The sequence below is a fragment of the Taudactylus pleione genome, unplaced genomic scaffold, assembly GCF_031769625.1.
Source record: "Taudactylus pleione unplaced genomic scaffold, aTauple2 ptg000520l, whole genome shotgun sequence".
NCBI lineage: Eukaryota > Metazoa > Chordata > Amphibia > Anura > Myobatrachidae > Taudactylus > Taudactylus pleione.
In genome coordinates this window covers 7,696,988-7,715,763 of record NW_028284922.1, presented here as the reverse complement: position 1 = coordinate 7,715,763, position 18,776 = coordinate 7,696,988, and the positions used below count along the sequence as shown (strand labels likewise).

The following is an 18,776-nucleotide window of genomic DNA, read 5'->3' as shown; positions in this document are numbered from 1 at the left end:
CGTAGCTCCCCCATCGGACCCGACATCGGCAAGTGAGTATGTATCCGGCCCACGGGACAATGTCAGAGGCAACTGCACAACTCTCGAGTGGTCCATCGCCCGGATAACGGCACCCGGAAATGCCCGCTAGCCGGACCAGATGACAGAATCAAGTTTGTGTTCCACAGTGGAATGCAAATCCCGGAAGCAAGGCAGCCAGTATGAATTAGCTTGTGGTGACAGCCAGGAGCCATAGCGCCACTGAGTAGAGCACGGCAACGGCCCTGTGGTAACTGTCACGGTGGCCCAATCCCTTCTGGGTTCATCGGATAGCGGATATACGACACCCTGGCCAGAGGCAGGCGCCTGGAGCACGAGCTTCATCAGCTCTGCCCTTTCTACACCCCGTGCTATGGTTCAGAGAGCAAGTCTCGACAATACAATCTTCAATATCCACTTTTATTGCATTTTCCATGGGATGGCCATGTCTATGAGAAGAGCAGTTACAACAACAGTCAATTTATTCCACTTTGTCGATAAAAATGGCAACAGTTAGGCCCAAATGTTGGAAATTCTGTGGAATGAGGTCAATATTGTGCAGAGAGTTTTGAAAACTTTGTTTATCTCTACTTCACATGACTAGTACGATCTGGGGGTCACAGCTACAAGTGATATCAAGGGTGCACAATTTCCCAAACTGGGGAAATGCATATGGATATACAGTTGTCCAAAAGTGGACAAACCCAACCAAAACCGAGGGTGGCACCAAAACTGCTCCAGGAATTAGTCAACGTGTAAATAACTGCTCATCTGTAGCTTTCAACATATCAGGTTTATTAATTTACTTTCATCAGGGAAATGTTAGAAGCTACAGGAAAGCAGTTATCTACATTCTGACTAAGGGGAGATGTATCAAACCTTCTAAGAAAAGACAGGTTGAATAGTTACCCATAGCAACCAGTCAGTTTCTAGCTGTCATTTTTGCTATGGGCAACTTCTCCACTTGTCCTCTTTATAAAGTTTAAAAACAAGAGATATGGTAAGAACTTACCATTGTTATCTCTGTTTCTACGAAGTCCATAGGGTCCACAGGGTTGACCTTGGGGTATAGGTTGGGAACCAAATCCGGGCACCACGCAGTTAAAGCTTTTAGCTCCCAGGATGCACTGGGTCCACTCTCCGTATAACCCCACCCCCAAGCCAGAGGCACCTCAGTTTGTAAGTAGCCAAAGGCCGGAGGAGGAGAGGAAAAGAGAGAGAAAACTGGAGCACTCAATAACCATACTCACAGAAATGGGAGACGGAAAACCGGTGACCAGCCACACAGCCCATTTGAAGTTAGGTGCATCAGGGCAGGCACCCTGTGGACCCTATGGACTTGGTAGAAACAGAGATAACAAAGGTAAGTTCTTACCATATCTCTTGTTTTCTACTTCAGGGTCCATAGGGGGTCCACAGGGTTGACCTTGGGGATGTCCCAAAGCAGTTCAACCAAGGATGGGGACGCTCCTGTGCTGAGAGGAGAATCTGTCGCCAAAAAGGAAGCATCCTGAGAGGCAAAGGAAACCAATGCCTAGAACCTTAAAAAGGTGTGGACAGAAGACCACGTGGCCACCTAGTAAGGCAAAACAGCCGAGGCACCACAGCGAGCCGCTCACGAGGGTTACATGGCCCGAGAAAAAACAAGCCTTAACAACAGAAAGGCCTACCCATGGATAGGCCCCTGAGGAAGACATACAAGGCCATCCAGCCAACATTTGGTTATAGGCCGGCCATCCTTTCCTGTGAAAACCACCAATAAGGAGTCCGATTTCCGTAAGGAACTTGAACGGATCACATAAATCCAAAGAGGCCGGACCACAGTCAATGAGGCCACACCAGCCGAGAGGACTGGGGACTGAATGGCCGTACCATAAGTTCCAGAATAATATGGAACCTAAAAACCACTTTAAGAAGAAACACAGGGCGAGAGCAACTCACACCCTGACATGATGCCCTCCAGAAGAGGGAGCCACATGAGAACGCTCCCAATTCAGACACTCTCCTGGTTAATATAAACACCCTGAGAGAAAGAGAGAGCCTAAGCAATAGACCATGTAATGGCTATCACAACCAGCGGTTCCATTGACTGTCCCAGAGGGAACGAAGAACCACTACTAACTCCCAAGGAGTCCCTAGGGAGGACAAATGGAGGCATAATCCAGAAAACACTCCAAAGGATGAACTGGATACCAGAGTGGAGCAATTCCATATCTTAACCATACTGACAGTGTAGAGATCCGCACTGTCAGGAAGGCCAGGCCGAGGGTGAAACCCAAGCCAGCCGGAAGGAATGCCAGAATATCTGGAAATCCTGGACACCGGAGGATCGTATCGACAGGTACAATACCATAAGAATAATGGCTGCCACAGTTTGTGGTAGGTCCCAGCAAAAGCTGATCTATGTGCTCTAATCATTCCAACGATGACAAATCCAGGGAAGCCGTAAGATCACTGTAGGGAAGCAGTTAAAGACAAATGACCCAGGTCCAAGGCAAAACCAAGGACCCTGAGACAACAGGTCCGGGCAGTGAAGCATCAGGAATGGAGTATTGATGGAGAGACTCCGAAAATCCAAGTACCCCTGACATCTGGGGCAATCAGGAGCCACCAGCAGGAAAGCATCTCCGTCTCGATTGAAACACTTCCAAAGACTTCGAGGAAGAAGGGAGACCGGAGAACACAGGTACACAAAGTGGAAGGACCACTTCACCGACAAAGAGTCACTGAAGGTTGCTTCAGAATCCCCAGAGCTGGACTGTAACACCATAGTGTGATAAAGTCAGAAGGCCATGAGGGTCACCTCAGGGGGGCCCCCCCTGCTCACCAAGAGATGAAACCTCTCTTGGGGAAGAGACTAGTCCCCGGGATGCACGTCGTGACGGCTGAGGACTCCCGCTTCCCAATGGAGAGCTCCTGAAATGAACGCTGCCGAGATCGTCAGGAGGAGACCCTCGGACTATGTCCGAATATGTGACATACCTGTCATTGCCACCCAACGAACAGTGTTGCTAAAAAGGAAGCCACTGTCCTGACCCTGTCGGACTGAACCTTTTCAGGTTCACAGGGAAACAAGAGTTATGCCAGAGTGAAGGCCCAAGACAGGCTAAAGTTCCAACAAGTTAATTGACAGGGTGGAATCGACAGACGTCCAACTGCACTGAAATGGATGCGAACCAGACAGTGTCCATAGCAAAGACTACCCTGGACGAGATGGCCCTAGCCACCCGGAAAGGGACCGACTTGCCTCCGGAGAGAGCATCATCGTTTGAACAGTTATCCGACAGAAAAAACTCATTCCATCTGGAGACCAGCTAATTATGGAAAGGCATGGAATGGAACTGAGCCCATTCCACCCTTCCAAAGGCAGACACTGAATATTTGACCATGCATCCCAGAGTGTAAAGGCATATGTCGACTGCGTAGACATCCATGTACTCCAAATGGAAGAGTGGAGATTCTGTCTTATGCCAGAAGAATTCTCAGATTCTGAGAATCCAGCAGGGCTCCTAGATGAAGAATACCCAGAGAGGGATGCAGGGAGGACTTTTTCCCCGTTGATTAAACGTCTGCACCCTGAAGAAGCCACGGTCATCCTGATCTGGCTGTAAAGTACCCCGGTGATCCCGCTAAGAGCAGGAGGCCGTCCAGGTACAGGAGCATTGGGATATACTGAACAGGAGAACTGTCAGAAAATCCAAAACGCTGGTAAACCCGTGGGGCTGAGGACAGTCCCAACAGGCAGAGCCCGAAAAATTGTAAGTGTTGCTGTGATACAGCAAACCTCAGTCCCTGCTGATGAAAGGTCTCTGTAAGTACCCGTAGGCATGCGTCAATGTATATCCAGTGATACCATAAAGTCCCCAGGTTCCAAACATAGTATGATGGAGCATAGGGATTGCCTCCTGAGCCCAGGTAGCTTTAGGAACTGGTTCAGGGAATTGAGACAGAGAATAGGCCAAAGAGGACCATTCAGCCACCGCACCAGAAAGAAAGCAGAATAACCAGTCCCTTGCTGAGAAAGTGGGGATGGCCTAATTAGCTCCGCTTACCACAACAACTGTATAGCTTTCTGGATTTGTAAGGCCCTGTTCGGGTCTGAATAAGGGCCCGCGTACCATCACATGTAAAGAGGCCGCCTGAGCAAAGAGAGGGCGTACCCTCCTACCCACATAGCCGCGGCAACTTGACACTAGTACCGGGCGAACTGAGAAAATCGGTATCTCCCAGTGGTAGGCCTGTCTCGTCAGGCTGAAGATATATCCGTAGGTTCAGAAGCAGGATCGGCTCGCAGTCCAGGCCTGCTCGGTACTGGATATGTCAGCCCTTGTAGAGGCCGACAGTCTACGAAGAAACAGACCTTTAGGCTGACCCAGAGGACAAAAAGACTTAACAGACTTAATCTGAGGCCTTGTAGTGGGCATAGCTGAAGGTGGTAAACTTGTCGTTAGTAATACTGCCAATGTTACTACAATCTTGTCAAGGTCAGGACTAAACAAGATCTACCCTATAGATGGTATCTGCACCTCTGCATTCCCAGAGCGCAGCCATAGGGTATTACGGAGGATACAGTCGCAGCCGGAACTCTGAAGGTTAGGAGACTGGTATCCAATATAGGCATTGCCACCTATGACAACTGCATATATTACGTGAGCGACCAAATACATTTGAACCCCAGACGTGTTGGAGGGGAAAAAACGTTACAAATGCATCAGCTCAGTATGCAATAGTATTAACCAACCATGCTATAGCCATGGTAGGATGGGTAACAACCCCTAAAAGCGAGTATACTGATTTCAGGCAGAGTTACCACCTACGGATCCGAAGAATCCGACCACGCAGGAATGGGAGGCGTAGTAACGTCTGTAATCAGACGAGTTACACGCCCATCCACCCCAGGAGGGGCTCGTGATGACCCTCAGGGAATTTGGGACAGGAGGCCAAACACTGTTGTAATAACTCATATCTGGCAACAGCCAGAGTCCCGCCATGCGATCTACCCGCTAGTCAGCAACAGGGAACCCGAAGGCATGTTAGACTGAGGGTGTATGATACAGGTGCAGGTCAACATTCACTCTAACCAGAATGGACCTGCTACCAGCCCTAAAGCAGGGATAATAATACCTGAAATAGGCTTCCCCCCGTGTAAGAGGGAAAGAGCCCAAAACAGTATCCAGTTCACGGCAGAGCCAACTGGGAAGTAACCACAGGCGTCAACCACGCCAATTTGCGTTTCGTAGAAAACGACATCCACCCAGGGTGGCTGTGGTAATCCCTGCAAGGGGAATGATAGACTATTGTGGCACCAGGGGGAATTCATATACTGCGGAAAACCCCTGCAGGGAGCGGTAGTCTGTGTCACAGGGGAAGAGTGCAAGAAACTGCGAGATACCCTGAGATGAAAAGGGCAGTATGGTGAAGTAACCCCAAGTGAGGTACAACAATGGGGCCCGCCCGGCGATCCGCAATTGAGAGGATCCCGAGAAAACAAACCGCCCAAGGGGGTCGTAAAAGGGGCCGGCACCAGATGACACCACATACAGAACCCTTTATGAGTCAAATCCTCCGCACTAACACCTGCAGCACATGACTTGCAGGATAGTAAAAATGGGTGCAGTATAACGCTCTATCTCCTGGTCAGACATATCTGACCAATCTTGGCGGAAATATCAAGCAGCGCTATACTGATCCTGACTGATGCCAAAAATTAGCTGCAGGGACCCATTTTTAGTGTATGCAACACACAGTTCCATCTAAAATATGGCAACGTGCAGCACGCAACAGTATGTGACAAACCTCACAAATATTAACATGTATATAAATGTGAGGTCTCAGAACCACCCTAAGTACAGCTGTATTAGGGCAGATAAAGAAAAGGGATAGATATATACTGACAGGTGAGAGAATAAAATACAGTCAGCACTAGCATAAGTCACATACCATGCAGATATATACATATGTACATAAACATGTCATATAATATACTGCACTATGTCACTGCATTCAACTTACCCAGATTCAGTGTCTGGGAAGGGTACAGCGCTCTGTACACTGACCTGATGGTGAGGTACGCAGGGGGACTGGACTCACTGCCATCTCCGGAGCTCTGCTGCTGCACATAGAAAATGGCCGCCTGGAGACCTCAGAAGAAGCGTGGCCCGCGGAGGAAGCAGCTCAGCGATGCCAGACTATAATACTGAAAGGCGCGCTGAGCTGAGGGGAGGAGCCGCTGTAACAGGGAAGGCTTGCTCCCCTGGCCGGCTATTAACCCCCGGGACACCGGCTCCCTGCACCGATCGTTAAGTCCCTGGTGGTCTAGTGGACACACGGGGTATGGGGGGCCCGCCGCCACTTCCCGGCGCCTCCGGTCTGTCCCCAGAGACCGGAGGCACAGGACTGCATTTGAAATGCGCGTATCACCGCAAGCGGTGATCCACGACCTTACCTGCTCCCCATGGGTCCGGCAGCAGTCCTGGGCGCCCACAGAGTCCGGCTAGTACAGACTCTGGGGTCCCGCTGAGATCCCCAGATCCCTAAAAAAATAAAATAAGCTAAGGGGCTGCTAATCAGCTCCCCCTGCGCTAACGGTGACCCGACTCCGGCCGGGCACCAACTTAAACTGAGGTGCCTCTAGCTTGGGGGTGGGGTTATAGAGAGAATGGACCCCAGTGCATCCTGGGAGCTAAAAGCTTTAACTGTGTGGTGCCCGGATATAGGTTGGGAACCCCTATGGACCCCCTATGGACCCTGTTGTAGAAACATCTCCACTCTAAGGCCCTCATTCAGAGCCGTACGCTCTGAGCAGAGCGCACGCTCTGAATGAGGGCCGGCCTCCATGAAAATGGAGCGTCCTTCTGGACGCTCGTATAGCTGTGGGTCACCACCCACAGGCTATACGAGCGTGCATTTTGATGGCCGCGATGGTCGAGACCATCGCGACCATCGAAATTGCGAGCCGGAGCCTGCGGTTGAGGTTTTCAACCGCAAGCTCCGGAGTGATTTTGGCTCTATCAGAGCCAAAATCACTCCCACTGACATCACTAGTGATGTCAGTGGGCCGGCTTCAGACGGGAGGCTTTCCAGTGGGAACGCCCCCGTCAGGGAGGCACGCCCCCGGCACGCCTACCAAAGGGGGCGTGCTGTCAATCAACATCGACAGCACGCCCCCTTTGATCAGACACAACGAGCGAAGGACTTTCCTTCGCTCGTCGCGTCTGGCGCATGCGCACGACGGAGCTCCCTCCGTCGTGCGCATGCTCAGTCCATAACATCGACCCACTTGCGAGCGGACAGCCGCTCGCGAGTGGGTCTGAATCAGGCCCTAAGTCCAGGTGTATTTTTAAACTTTAGAACAAGTTTGATGAGGTGAGTTGAGGTAATCTGAGATACAACTTTGGGCACCTCTACTGCTGATGAACAATTATGTTCCTCTGTAAGTTATTAGCTGAACTTCAAAGCTGTATTAAAAACAAGCCAATCACAGTCTGTAGGCTGAATTAGGCAGGAGTAGACAGCAAGTGGCTCCAGCTATTGCTGAGCTACAAATCCTAGTTGCTGGAGTGCCAAGCAGTGATGTGTGTACCACGGCAGAAGGAGAACCACATGGTGCCTAAGTCTGCAGTAAGGAATGAAAGTTTCATACAAATACGACTGTACTTATAAATCATATCTGCAATTGAACTTACTCAGCTTCTAAAGCAACTATCTTCGCCTGAAGAAAAGTCTGAGAGCTGCTGAAGTTGGACACCATTGACTGGATTTCTTGCTGGTGACTTTGTCTTAATGAGTCTATTCCCATTTTCTGATTAACTTTAAATTCTTCTTGATTTCTTTCCATACATGAAAATATTTAAAAAAATGCAAATGTCAAACACACATTAAATGCTATTTTTTTTATACCGTTGAGGACATATATAAAAAGGAAAAAAAGGCTGTACAATGTTTGACTTCATTTTATAAAATGTAAAGAAAAAAACTGCAATTAGAAACTGGTTACAATGAGTTACAGCACCCTGCCTAGCAATATTTCCAGAGCACAAGTGCTAATTACTGGTATTTACAAACATGCATAAAAAAAGAACCACAGTGGAATAAAACAAAACTTTATGATGCAATTTCTATATTTTGGGGCAAATGCTTTTGTCTCTTATGTGAAGTACAGGGAGGTGTAAAACTTTGTTTCTTTAGATGGAAGCAGTTGATTGGTGCAAAATGCAAGCTGGGATTACTCGTCTGCCTCCTTTTTCTCCCCTATGTAAAAATGAGATTTGATTTTGTAGGTCGAAATGATTTAAATGAGATTCAAAGCTGTGAAATATTAACATTTCTGGGGTATATTCTGTGCTTAGCGGTTCCTTCAGAAGGTTTCTGCATATTCTCATAGGTGGTGGACATTAGGCTTTGCCCTATGCTAGTAAAGGGACACCTTTTGCATACCTATTTGTCCCAATTATGGGCCTGATTCAGAGCAGTACGCAATCCCGATAGTTTGCGTACTACTCCGATGTTAGAAGATCTGCGCATGTGCAGGATCTGTACTGCGCATGTGCCGATCTTCAACTGTGAGATCGCTCGCAGTTTCCCAAAGCCGTAGCCTGATCTGAGTAACCTGTGGGTTACTCAGATGGCTGATGTTGTCTCAAATGATCCGATGGCTGCATCCTTGGACGCAGCTGCAGATCTCACAAGCATGTGGGAGGCGTCTACTGACTCCTGCTGCATTAGCACATGCTAGCTATAGTAACAGCGTACAACCCTGAATCGAGCCCTACAACAGGACTTCCTCATTTGCGGTTCTTGACAGTGACGGAGCTGATGGGTAAGTGAATAGGTTGCTCATGAAATGGGTGGTTAAAAAGTTTGATTGGTTAATGTATATAGTATTGTATTAGAATTAAAAGAAGAAACAGAATTCAAGTTTGTGAAGTTTTCCTGCATCCATTAATGTCAGAGGATGTTCCCAGCTATATAGGGTATTATTTATTTATTAACAGTTTTTTATATAGCGCAACATATTCTGTTGCACTATACAATTGGAAACATTAATAGAACAAAACTGGGTAATAACAGACAGATATATAGGTAGGAAGGCCCTGCTTGTTATGGTGGGGACACACTACACGATATGCTCCATGAGCGATATCGTGTAGTGTTGTCCCCGGCAGGCTGTGCTCAATGTCGTTCATGACATTGAGCACAGCCGCTGAACGATATCATTAACGATATCGTTCAGCGCCGGGCTCTCTCCCCCATTCCCTGACATGCAGCAACCTGACGAGATCGTCAGATTGGCCTGCATGTCAGCCCGATGAACGCTGATGACCAACGACCCGCGGGAACGCGCGTCGTCATCATCGTTCATCTTTTTGGGGTTAAAAATGGACGACTGAACGATAACGATATCGTTCAGTCGTCCACTTTATCGCCCAGTGTGTACGCACCATTAGTTTACAATCTATTGGGGTATGGAAAGCCCGGGTTGTAGTATAGGGCACAGTACAGCTAATCAAAGATTAATTCTCTGATTTTACCACTGGTGCAGAGTTAGAATTTTTGTTAATTACGTATTCGGAACATTAGTAGAAAGTTACCGGATACCCATCAGCTGAAATCTCTAAATCACAATAAGATGAATGTTCTTTATTAAATACAGCAGAAAAGTTCATGCACAGCGGCACTGTTCTCTTTCTACCTGTCCTGTTTTTCCTTCAGCCCCAATGCCTCTTGCTGGGATATTGTTATCTCCTTGCTCAGCAGTTCCACGGAGTCCCTCAAGGCTGCATTCTCCTGTTCCAGCCTGCACATCTCTTTCTCACATTTATCCAGCTGAGCGTTTACTTCTTTTAAATGATTCTGTGAATTTTCTTCCTAGGAATGAGCATATAAGTGAGAGAAAAACTTTCCCCCCACATGAGAACAAAAATATTCAGGTCACACTAAATAAAAACCCTTTTGAAATACCACTAATGCTATAATAATGTAAAATGTATTTCTGTAACTATGTAATTATGTTGTATAGACAGGCTGTTGTGTGTTCTGTGATATTGGGGTAGATGTATTATAGAGGCACTTAACATGCCGCTATAACGCTTCCCACTTCGCCTCTTTACCGAGGCAAAGCAGGAAGCACTACCGATGAGATGTATAAACATCTCATCGGCCGGAGAGGGGGAGCGTTAACTCCCCCCTCCGGCACTACCCGCTAGAGACAGCAGCGCATCAGCCTAGTGCTGATGCGCTGTGTCTCTGTCGTGGCCGGCTCCAGTGAGCATGCGCGGGATCTCGCAAGTATCGCGAGATCCCCGCATGGAGCCTGGAGCCGGCAGCCGCCGTAGCAGGGACAACGCTGTCCCTGCTGTGGGGATAGGCTAGCGCCAGGCTGTAGCTGTCGATAACGACAGCTACAGCCGGCCGAACGGTCAGACGATCTGACCGTTCGTACATAGCCCAGGCTATCAGCGCTGCTATCTTGTAGATAGCAGCGCCGATAATGACAGGGGCGCATAGCGCCCCTGTCATTTACCGCCCAGACCCCCAATCATACATTGGGGAGAAGCGGTATCAGCGCACATAACGTGCGCTGATACCGCTTCTGGGCTTCGTACATCTACCCCATTGTCTGCTATGAACAGAAGCTTAACACCCGATATGGAGACTATCTTTTGAAGTGTTTTGTTAAAAGAATATGTCCACTTCACATGTGTGATCCCCTCCTCATCTCATATATTTGGACACATGGAAATGAGTTCCTCTTTCCAATTCAAGTAATCAATTAAGGTTCTTTAATTAGACAAGTACTACATAATATCCAATTTATTCACTAATGTGATTTTGATGGTTACAAAAATATTTGCACCCTTGGTTTAAATAGTTTCTGTTGCCCCCTTAATATAACATTTTCTAACAGTTTATCAATTCCATCGACCTACTCCATCACACAGAGTTCAGATCACCGCATTAAAATTGCACTTACTCTACACAACGTTCACGTCTTGTTCCAGCACTGCATGAGAGCTTAAGAATAAATTGGCAAAATGTGTAAATCTAGACACAACTCACTGCTCAGCTCTTTAAACATCTCTATCATCACTATTGAGATATAATAATATATTTCTCTATGGTGGCCTTGTTATGCTGGGTACACATCTGAGCGACCCAGCTACTGACCGACCTTCACACAGACCGAGCAACCATTTTGGTAAGCATACAATACTTACTTCAGCTGCTCGATGTGTCTTGCCGGACATCACAACTCAACGGGCATTTAAATTTGCTCGTCCAGATGTGATGTCCGTGTCGGTGGTTCCTGTGGCCAGTATAACCAGTCAGTCGATGGTTCGCCCGTACATACCAGCAGATGCGCATGATATATCTGCCAGATATATTACGGCTGACTAGATATATATCTGTGAAGGACGCTACATAGAAATATAATGTGTACACAGGAGTCAACGCACCCAGCGATAGATTGTTTGTCAGCTGTACGAATGATATATCGCATAGTGTGTATCCACCGCATTAGGACAAACCTCTTCCATGGCGGAGAGTGCAAAGAGAATACATGGTCATGAGAAAAATGAGACAAAGAGTGTGTGGTCTGTGAATAGAACCATTTTGCAGAACACTTTTTAAACTGAGAAATGGGAATCCACAAGTACAGTGTGTAAAGGTTTTCCGTGGAATTTATTCATAGCTATGCAGCAATATCGATCATCTCTATTAATAACATTGTGATACAGGATTAATTGTTTATCTACTGTATAATAAAATGGTCTTTTGATCAATAAGCAACATAAATGTGTGTGTTGTGTACAAAAACAGACAGGATGATCTGCAGTAAGGGCTGGCAATATTGAAGTCTCATACAGTATATTCTGTTAAAAGTAAAGGTAGAGAGCTAAGTCATAGAAGAAACTAACAATTAAACACAATGTAAATAGCTGTCTCTGTTTCATTATAATTCATCTACCTTCACTATTACGTGCCTGTGCCTGATATATTTAGCACATTGTTTATAAGCTGCTTATTTCCTTACCCCATTGAAAAACACAGGTCTTTTACATGAGATGCTCCACAAATCTAGGCCAGTGTTAAATATATATGAGTGACTTATATGTCTACCTTGGCACCGCACTACTGACCTCGTTTGCAGGTTATAGAAGTGACCTTTTCATATAGGGCACCAAGCAGAGCATGGACAGAGGACAATGTGACAGAAATGCTCCAGTAGATCAGGGAGGAAGAGGACATGGTACAGAGAGAACAGGTCAGAAGAGTTGAGGCTGTAAAGTACATTTTCCTATTGCAAGGAGACCATGTTTTTTTTTTCTTCTACAATAAACCATTGTCTGTGCCGGAATAAACCATTGTCTGTGCTGGAATAAACCATTGTCTGTGCCGGAATAAACCATTGTCTGTGCTGGAATAAACCATTATCTGTGCAAAATGGTTCTATTCACAGACCACACACTCTGAGAAATGGGAATCCACAAGTACAGTGTGCAAAGGTTTTTTACGTGGAATTTATTCAAAGCTATGCAGCAATATCGCTCATCTCTATTAATAACATTGTGATACATGATTCATTGTTTATCTACTGGATAAAAATATGGTCTTTTGATCAATAAGCAAAATAAACGTGTCCTCGAGGCACCCCAACAGTTCAGGTTTTAGAGATATGCATGGTTGAGCACAGGTGGTTGAATCAAATCGACTGACGTACTACTACTAATTAAGTCACCTGTGGTCAAGCATGGATATCTTTAAAACCTGGACTGTTAAGGCCCCCATACATCAGAGATTGATTGCAGCCATCGTGCAATTTGCAATCGATTGTGTATAAAAATCTTTCCCTTTTTCAATCGATTGCAGATTGCACAATTGCTGCAATCAATCTCTGATGTATGGGGGCCTTTAGACTGCATACACACGTAACGATTTTCTGTCCAACCATCCAACTAGTGATTGGTTGTAATGAAAATCTGGTAAGATATGAAAGCAAATGACAATCAGCAATTTGCTCCCAAACGCCGGAAAATGGACAAAAACTGTTGTTTGAACAAATTGTTTAGATCAAACATTTAACAAACTTGTCTGATGACCATTTTCATCTGTGTTCTGTAATTTAGGAGCAAATTGCTGATCATCATTTACTCCCATACATTACCAGATTTTCATTCCAACCAATCAACTAGTTGGATGGAGAAAATCTTTACGTGTGTATGCAGCTTTAGGGTGCCTTGAGGACTGACTTTGGGAACCTCTGGTCTGTGCAAAGACAAACACATTTGTCCGGCCCACCCTCCCTATGGGACTGGATTTGATGCTGTATGGCCTGGAGCTATTGGGTGAAGGGGTAAGTAAGCCTGCACTTCTATTTTTTCACATTTTATTTTTGATTCTCAAAAGTTCGGGCCAGATTACTGCACCTGCACTATTACTCCAGCCAGAGGGACCTCTATTCTTTAGTTGTTTTTCCAGCAAGTATTTCTGGGGTGTTTTTGGCAACCTGGGAACTCTGCGCCCATTACATCTACATTACATCTAACCTTTTCTAGTAAAAACATTGAAAATATTGGGTCAGTGTCTTGCGAAGTCGAGAGATTTAAAAATGTCAGCTTTTTGGGGGGGATTTTTCATGAGTTTAACTCGATTATATACAATGATTTGTAGCTGGTCAGAAAAGAGCTGCATTTTTGTAACAACAGAGAATAGAAGTTAATGGTTTCTGTCTACAGATGCAACTGGAGACAAAAGGAAGATACTGTGCGACAACTGATGAGTCTATTACTGGGAGTGACATCCAGCGTTTGTGTCCCACCCAGGCTTGCTATGCACATTATGAGAATTTGGCAGTTTTTGAAGTATTTCTTTTTTTTGCTATGAAATATTTTACTGTTTATATAAAAGAATATTCTCTGATTATAATGTTCTAGTAAAGGACCCGTCTCCTCCCTCCCGTTGCTATACTTACCTTACCAGTTCACAGCAGGTCCTCCCTGGTTAGGGTCTGTTCCATCTCTGTAATCTGGTATGTCCCACCCTGCCCCCTACTCTATACCCCGGCCCCTTGCTCTATACTGCCCCTTATACCTCTCTCCCGCTCTGTCCAGTTCCATCTCTGCTGTCCCACATTAAGACGCCTGAGGCACCAATTTTTCCATCTTAACTCTCCCTCATGTCAAAAGCTGCTCTCCACTCACTTGCCTCTATTCCACTGTCATTTTATGGGTCAGCTCTGACTCTTTAATGCTGATCACAGGTTGACCCGACAGCTTTTCGCATCCTGTCTGCTGAATTGGGGTCCCTGCAGTGTTATGCCATAGGTGGCTAGGTGCCAAGGTGGTGTGTGCAGTGTGACAGGGGGATGGATATTTTACTTTCTACTTGGCTCTAGATCAGGTATGCTGTATGCAAGCCGAAATCCAAAGAATGACATAAGTAATAGTCTTCACATTACCTGATGTCCAGAAGCGTTTTCAGATTCTCTTGAAGTGTTTAATGGTGGATTTGGGCTGGATGGACAAACACATTCACATCTAAAAGAAGAATTGTAGAAAATGTTTAGTTATTTTATCACTGAATAGTACTACATCCTACATATTATTTTGCCATAAGTGTGAGTCAAACTCAGAGTGGGTAGACATTAGACGATATGTCGTCCGACTCCGCGGATTGGAGCGACATATCAGACACGTGGTCTGATGTGTACCCATGAATACGCGCTCCAGCTCACCAACATCGGGTTATCACATCTGGTGTTTTGCATAGCAGATGTGACAATCTTGTGGCTGATAACATGCTCCTGGATGCGGCCACTGAACGATATATATTGTGCGGTTGTGTGCTATATAATTCTGTGTGTACGGTTGAGCAATGTATTGGTACATCAGTCGTCCTGTCAGCCACGATTCAGGATCATTTGATGTGTACCCTCCCTTAGAGAGGCCCCAAATTTGTCTTGAAGTGTATAGATAGACTCAGTTACACCTATTAGAGCAGACCTGGTTCCAGAACTGGACACAAAGGGCCTGATTCAGAGCTGAACGCTCTGACCAGAGCACTCACTCTGAATCAGGATTTGAATTTGGAGCGGCCTCCTGGCCGCTCGCATAGCTGTGGGTGACCACCCACAGCTTATGCGAGCGGCCAAAAAGATGGTCGCGATGGTCTTTGACCATCGCGACCATCGGGCTTGCGACGAGACCCTGCGGTAGGGTCTCGCTTCCGCAAGCCCAGGAGTGATTTTGGCTCTATCAGAGCCAGAATCACTCCCACTGACATCATTACTGATGTCAGTGGGGCTGGACTCAGACGGTAGGCGTTCCCATTGGAATGCCTCCGTCTGGCAGTCACGCCCCCGGCACGCCCACCAAAGGGGGCGTGCTGTCAATCAACATCCACAGCACGCCCCCTTTGGTGCGAGACCCGGAGCGACGGAGAGCCCGTCGCTATCCGGGTCTCGCGCATGCGCACGACGGAGCTCCCTCCGTTGTGCGCATGCGCAGTGGGGCAACATCGACCCGTTTGCGAGCGTCCTTTGCTCGCGAACGGGTCTGAATGACCCCCAAAGACCACTTCATGCATATACTAAGCTTTTTCTGTGCTGCACCCCAATTTCCCCAACGGTCTCCTGTGCTGACTCTTCTGTGAAGACTACAACTCTTTAGCAGCAATGCAGACTGAGGGCTTTATTCAGATATTTACACTAACCCGATGGCTAGCGTACATAACCGATGGTTTAGGGTTTGCGCATCCGCATTATCCATTCTGCACATGTGCAGAACGGGTCCTGTGATCTTGCTCGCAGCCCCCCAAGCCGCAGCATGTCACCCCCGAAGCCGCACCATTCCCAAAGTTTTCCAGGAGGGACGAGGCCAGGTCTGTGTCGGTGAATGCAGATTTCGGGAGGGGGCAGGCAGGTTAGCGCAGCAGGGGGCATGGAAGGCGGCAATGGAGATGGATTACCAGCATTGTAAAGCAGTAGGTGGGGCTACGATGACGTGATTCGGTGTGAACCACGTCATGCCCCCACCCGCGGACAGCCCACATACACTCGGTAAGCGAGTGGATGCACAAGTGGCGGCCAGTCTGGGAGACTCGCCCTCTCTCGCCTGCACCCGGGAGTGCCATCTGATAAAATAATAGCTGCAGGAAATCATGTACTTATAATATATTTTTACATAATTTGGGAATTTCCTTTGCCTATAGTTACAGTTTTGGCTACATACTGCATGCTTATTTTGGGCAATATATTTTCCATAACTGCCTATGTCTGATCATCACACTCATCTCCTGTTGCTGAGGAATTACCAAGCATCAGATTAGCTACAGACTGTTCTGAGTCCCAAAATGGTAACAACCAAACAAGCAGGTGATGTTGTTGGATAACAACGTTCCCTAACGCTGGCCAGATAAAAACCTTATGGGGGGTATCCACTTAGCGATTTAGCCAAGCGATTGCACGATAACGACATCGTTATCGTGCAATCGCTTGCAAATCGCGCATGCATCGTGCATGTTTTGGTCAGAAGCGACTAGCGATGCGCGTGTCCGTTGGTCGCTTCTGACATCCGACATCGCCCGCACATGCAGGTCAACCTGACGATCTCGTCAGGTTCAGCATGTGCGGGGATGAGGGATGTGCCGGGACTGAACGAGTGAAAGTTCAGGTTCAGTCTAGGCTCATCACTAGCTATACAAATGACAACACGATTGCAATGTCGTAATCGTGCTGTCATTTGTATATCATCAAGTGGATACCCCCCATTAGAGTAACACATGCAAAATCTTTATTAGGTTTGGCTAAGAACAGCATTTAGCAATGGTACAGTTTGCCATTACAAAATTTACCTTTTGCTCTCCTTAATTCTGGATTCTGGTGACAGTCTTACATCAGTCTTCATTTCCCTACTAGTCTTCAACGGGCTGGATAATTCACACTGCTGTAGAATAGTTTTATTCTGCTAAAACAGAATACACTGAACATAACTTTTTGTACGTATTTTATTTTATATACCACAGATGTACTGTAATGTACTATTAGCCCAAAAATGTGCAGATGTATACCAGGAGATCGAATGGATTTCCCTCCTGACATGACAGCCAGCTGTACAGGATTGAGAGAGAACACTGAGGACATATTTGGTTAAGGGTAATCATATTTAGTATAATATTACAAGAATAACTAATATTCAACATTTTTCCACATTTTGGTGCCAATTTTTGCAAATTTTTACACAGAATAGTCTTTAATCAGTGGGGAATTTCCTATTAGGCATGTGAGGCACATGCCTAGGAGCACCCCTTATTGGGGGGCAGCATTCGGACACTTGCTTAATTACCGCCAGTCTGAAATTTCCCAGGACCTACAAAATAACTCCACTGTACGGGACGCCATCTTGAGTGGAGTATGGGTGGGTAAGACGTGCGCAGACTGCTGGGGGCGACACTCAGACTCTTGTTTTATTCCGGTCAGTCTGAAATTTCCCAGTAACTACAAATTATTACCATTGTATCATACTATATACCATCCTCAGTGCAGTGTGAATAGGACACACTGAACATATTTTACCCGTCCACACTCAACTCAAGATGGCATACAGTATGGTACAGTGTAAATATTCAGTAGTTACTGGGAAATGGATTGACCAGTCAGCATGCGCCCAGGCATAGGGGCTGGCCAATCAGCGGGCCTGGAAAATGCCTGTCGGGTTAATAGAGGCATCTCTCTGACAGGGTTGCAGATGCAGTGAGTGACCCGTACACACTCCACTAAAGATGGACTCCACTAAAGATGGTGTACAGTATGGTACAGTGGAAACATTTTGAAGTTATTAGGAATATTTTGGAAGGACAGACTGTCGTCAGGTATCAGCTTGTTTTATTGTTTTATTACTGTCAGTGACAGTAATAAACCAAGTGACCAAATCCCGCCCTGCTCCCATTATATTATATCATGCTGCAATCAACAAATTAGGTCTTCTAACCTAATAATAAAAATAATACAATTGGGGTTAGGAATGGCCATTAACTTTGTGCCTAATCTGTCCCCTAAATATTTCCCTATCTCTAATGTTCCATGTGGATCACACTATAAAAGGCTCAATCACACTGACTGCTGCTTTTAGAAGCTGTCAAAATTAGGGAGGGCTACAAAGAAAGTGAGAATGAAAAGGATACAGAATAAGGAGATAATAGGAGGGAATAAGAGTGAAAGAGAGCTCCAAACCAGCTAACCAAAACAAACAAACAAAAACCATGCGTACATTTGCGGATTTTATCATCCCTGTGCTGAGATTATTTTGGCACTTTTTGAACTGGTCACATGCCAATATCAATATCGGTAGCCACACAAAAATGATTTTTATTTTTTTTTTCAGAAAAATTTGAATATTCAGAAAGTGCTACTAGTCCCCTTACTCCTTCTAACACGGCAAATGAAATCTACCCAAAATTGCCATAAAAGTAGTTTTTTTAATTTTATTGAAACTGCAAGTACTGTAAGTGCAGTGCGGTCTTAACAGCATTGTAGGCCCTGGGCAAAACAATGCAATGGGGCCCCTACCCACCCATTCACGGGAATACAAATGCAAAGGGTCAATAAAATTAAACATTTACCATTTATAGGTACTTTTAACAAAACCAACGTTTAAACATAGAAAAACATGAGGAGGTTCCCAAAGTCTGCCATTACAGTCCAGGTTTTAAGAATATCCATGCTTGAGTCCAGTTGGTTAAAACAAATTGACTGAGGTACT

At 46.1% G+C, this 18,776-nt stretch overlaps 1 protein-coding gene across 2 annotated transcripts in view; it reads right to left on the bottom strand.

The window, feature by feature from the left end:
• Nucleotides 1–18,776, bottom strand: part of FAM184B (family with sequence similarity 184 member B) — a 112,703-nt gene that overhangs the window by 7,426 nt on the left and 86,501 nt on the right. The window contains exons 7-10 of one of the 2 annotated variants that reach the window (XM_088450634.1): nt 16,870–16,982; nt 14,477–14,555; nt 9,710–9,885; nt 7,704–7,847 (exon numbers count right to left, since the gene is read on the bottom strand). In XM_088450634.1, coding sequence (XP_088306760.1) covers nt 7,704–7,847; nt 9,710–9,885; nt 14,477–14,555; nt 16,870–16,982 — 512 coding nt within the window. The remainder of the gene's footprint in view (nt 1–7,703; nt 7,848–9,709; nt 9,886–14,476; nt 14,556–16,869; nt 16,983–18,776) is intronic. The other variant, XM_088450635.1, reaches the window with a different exon arrangement.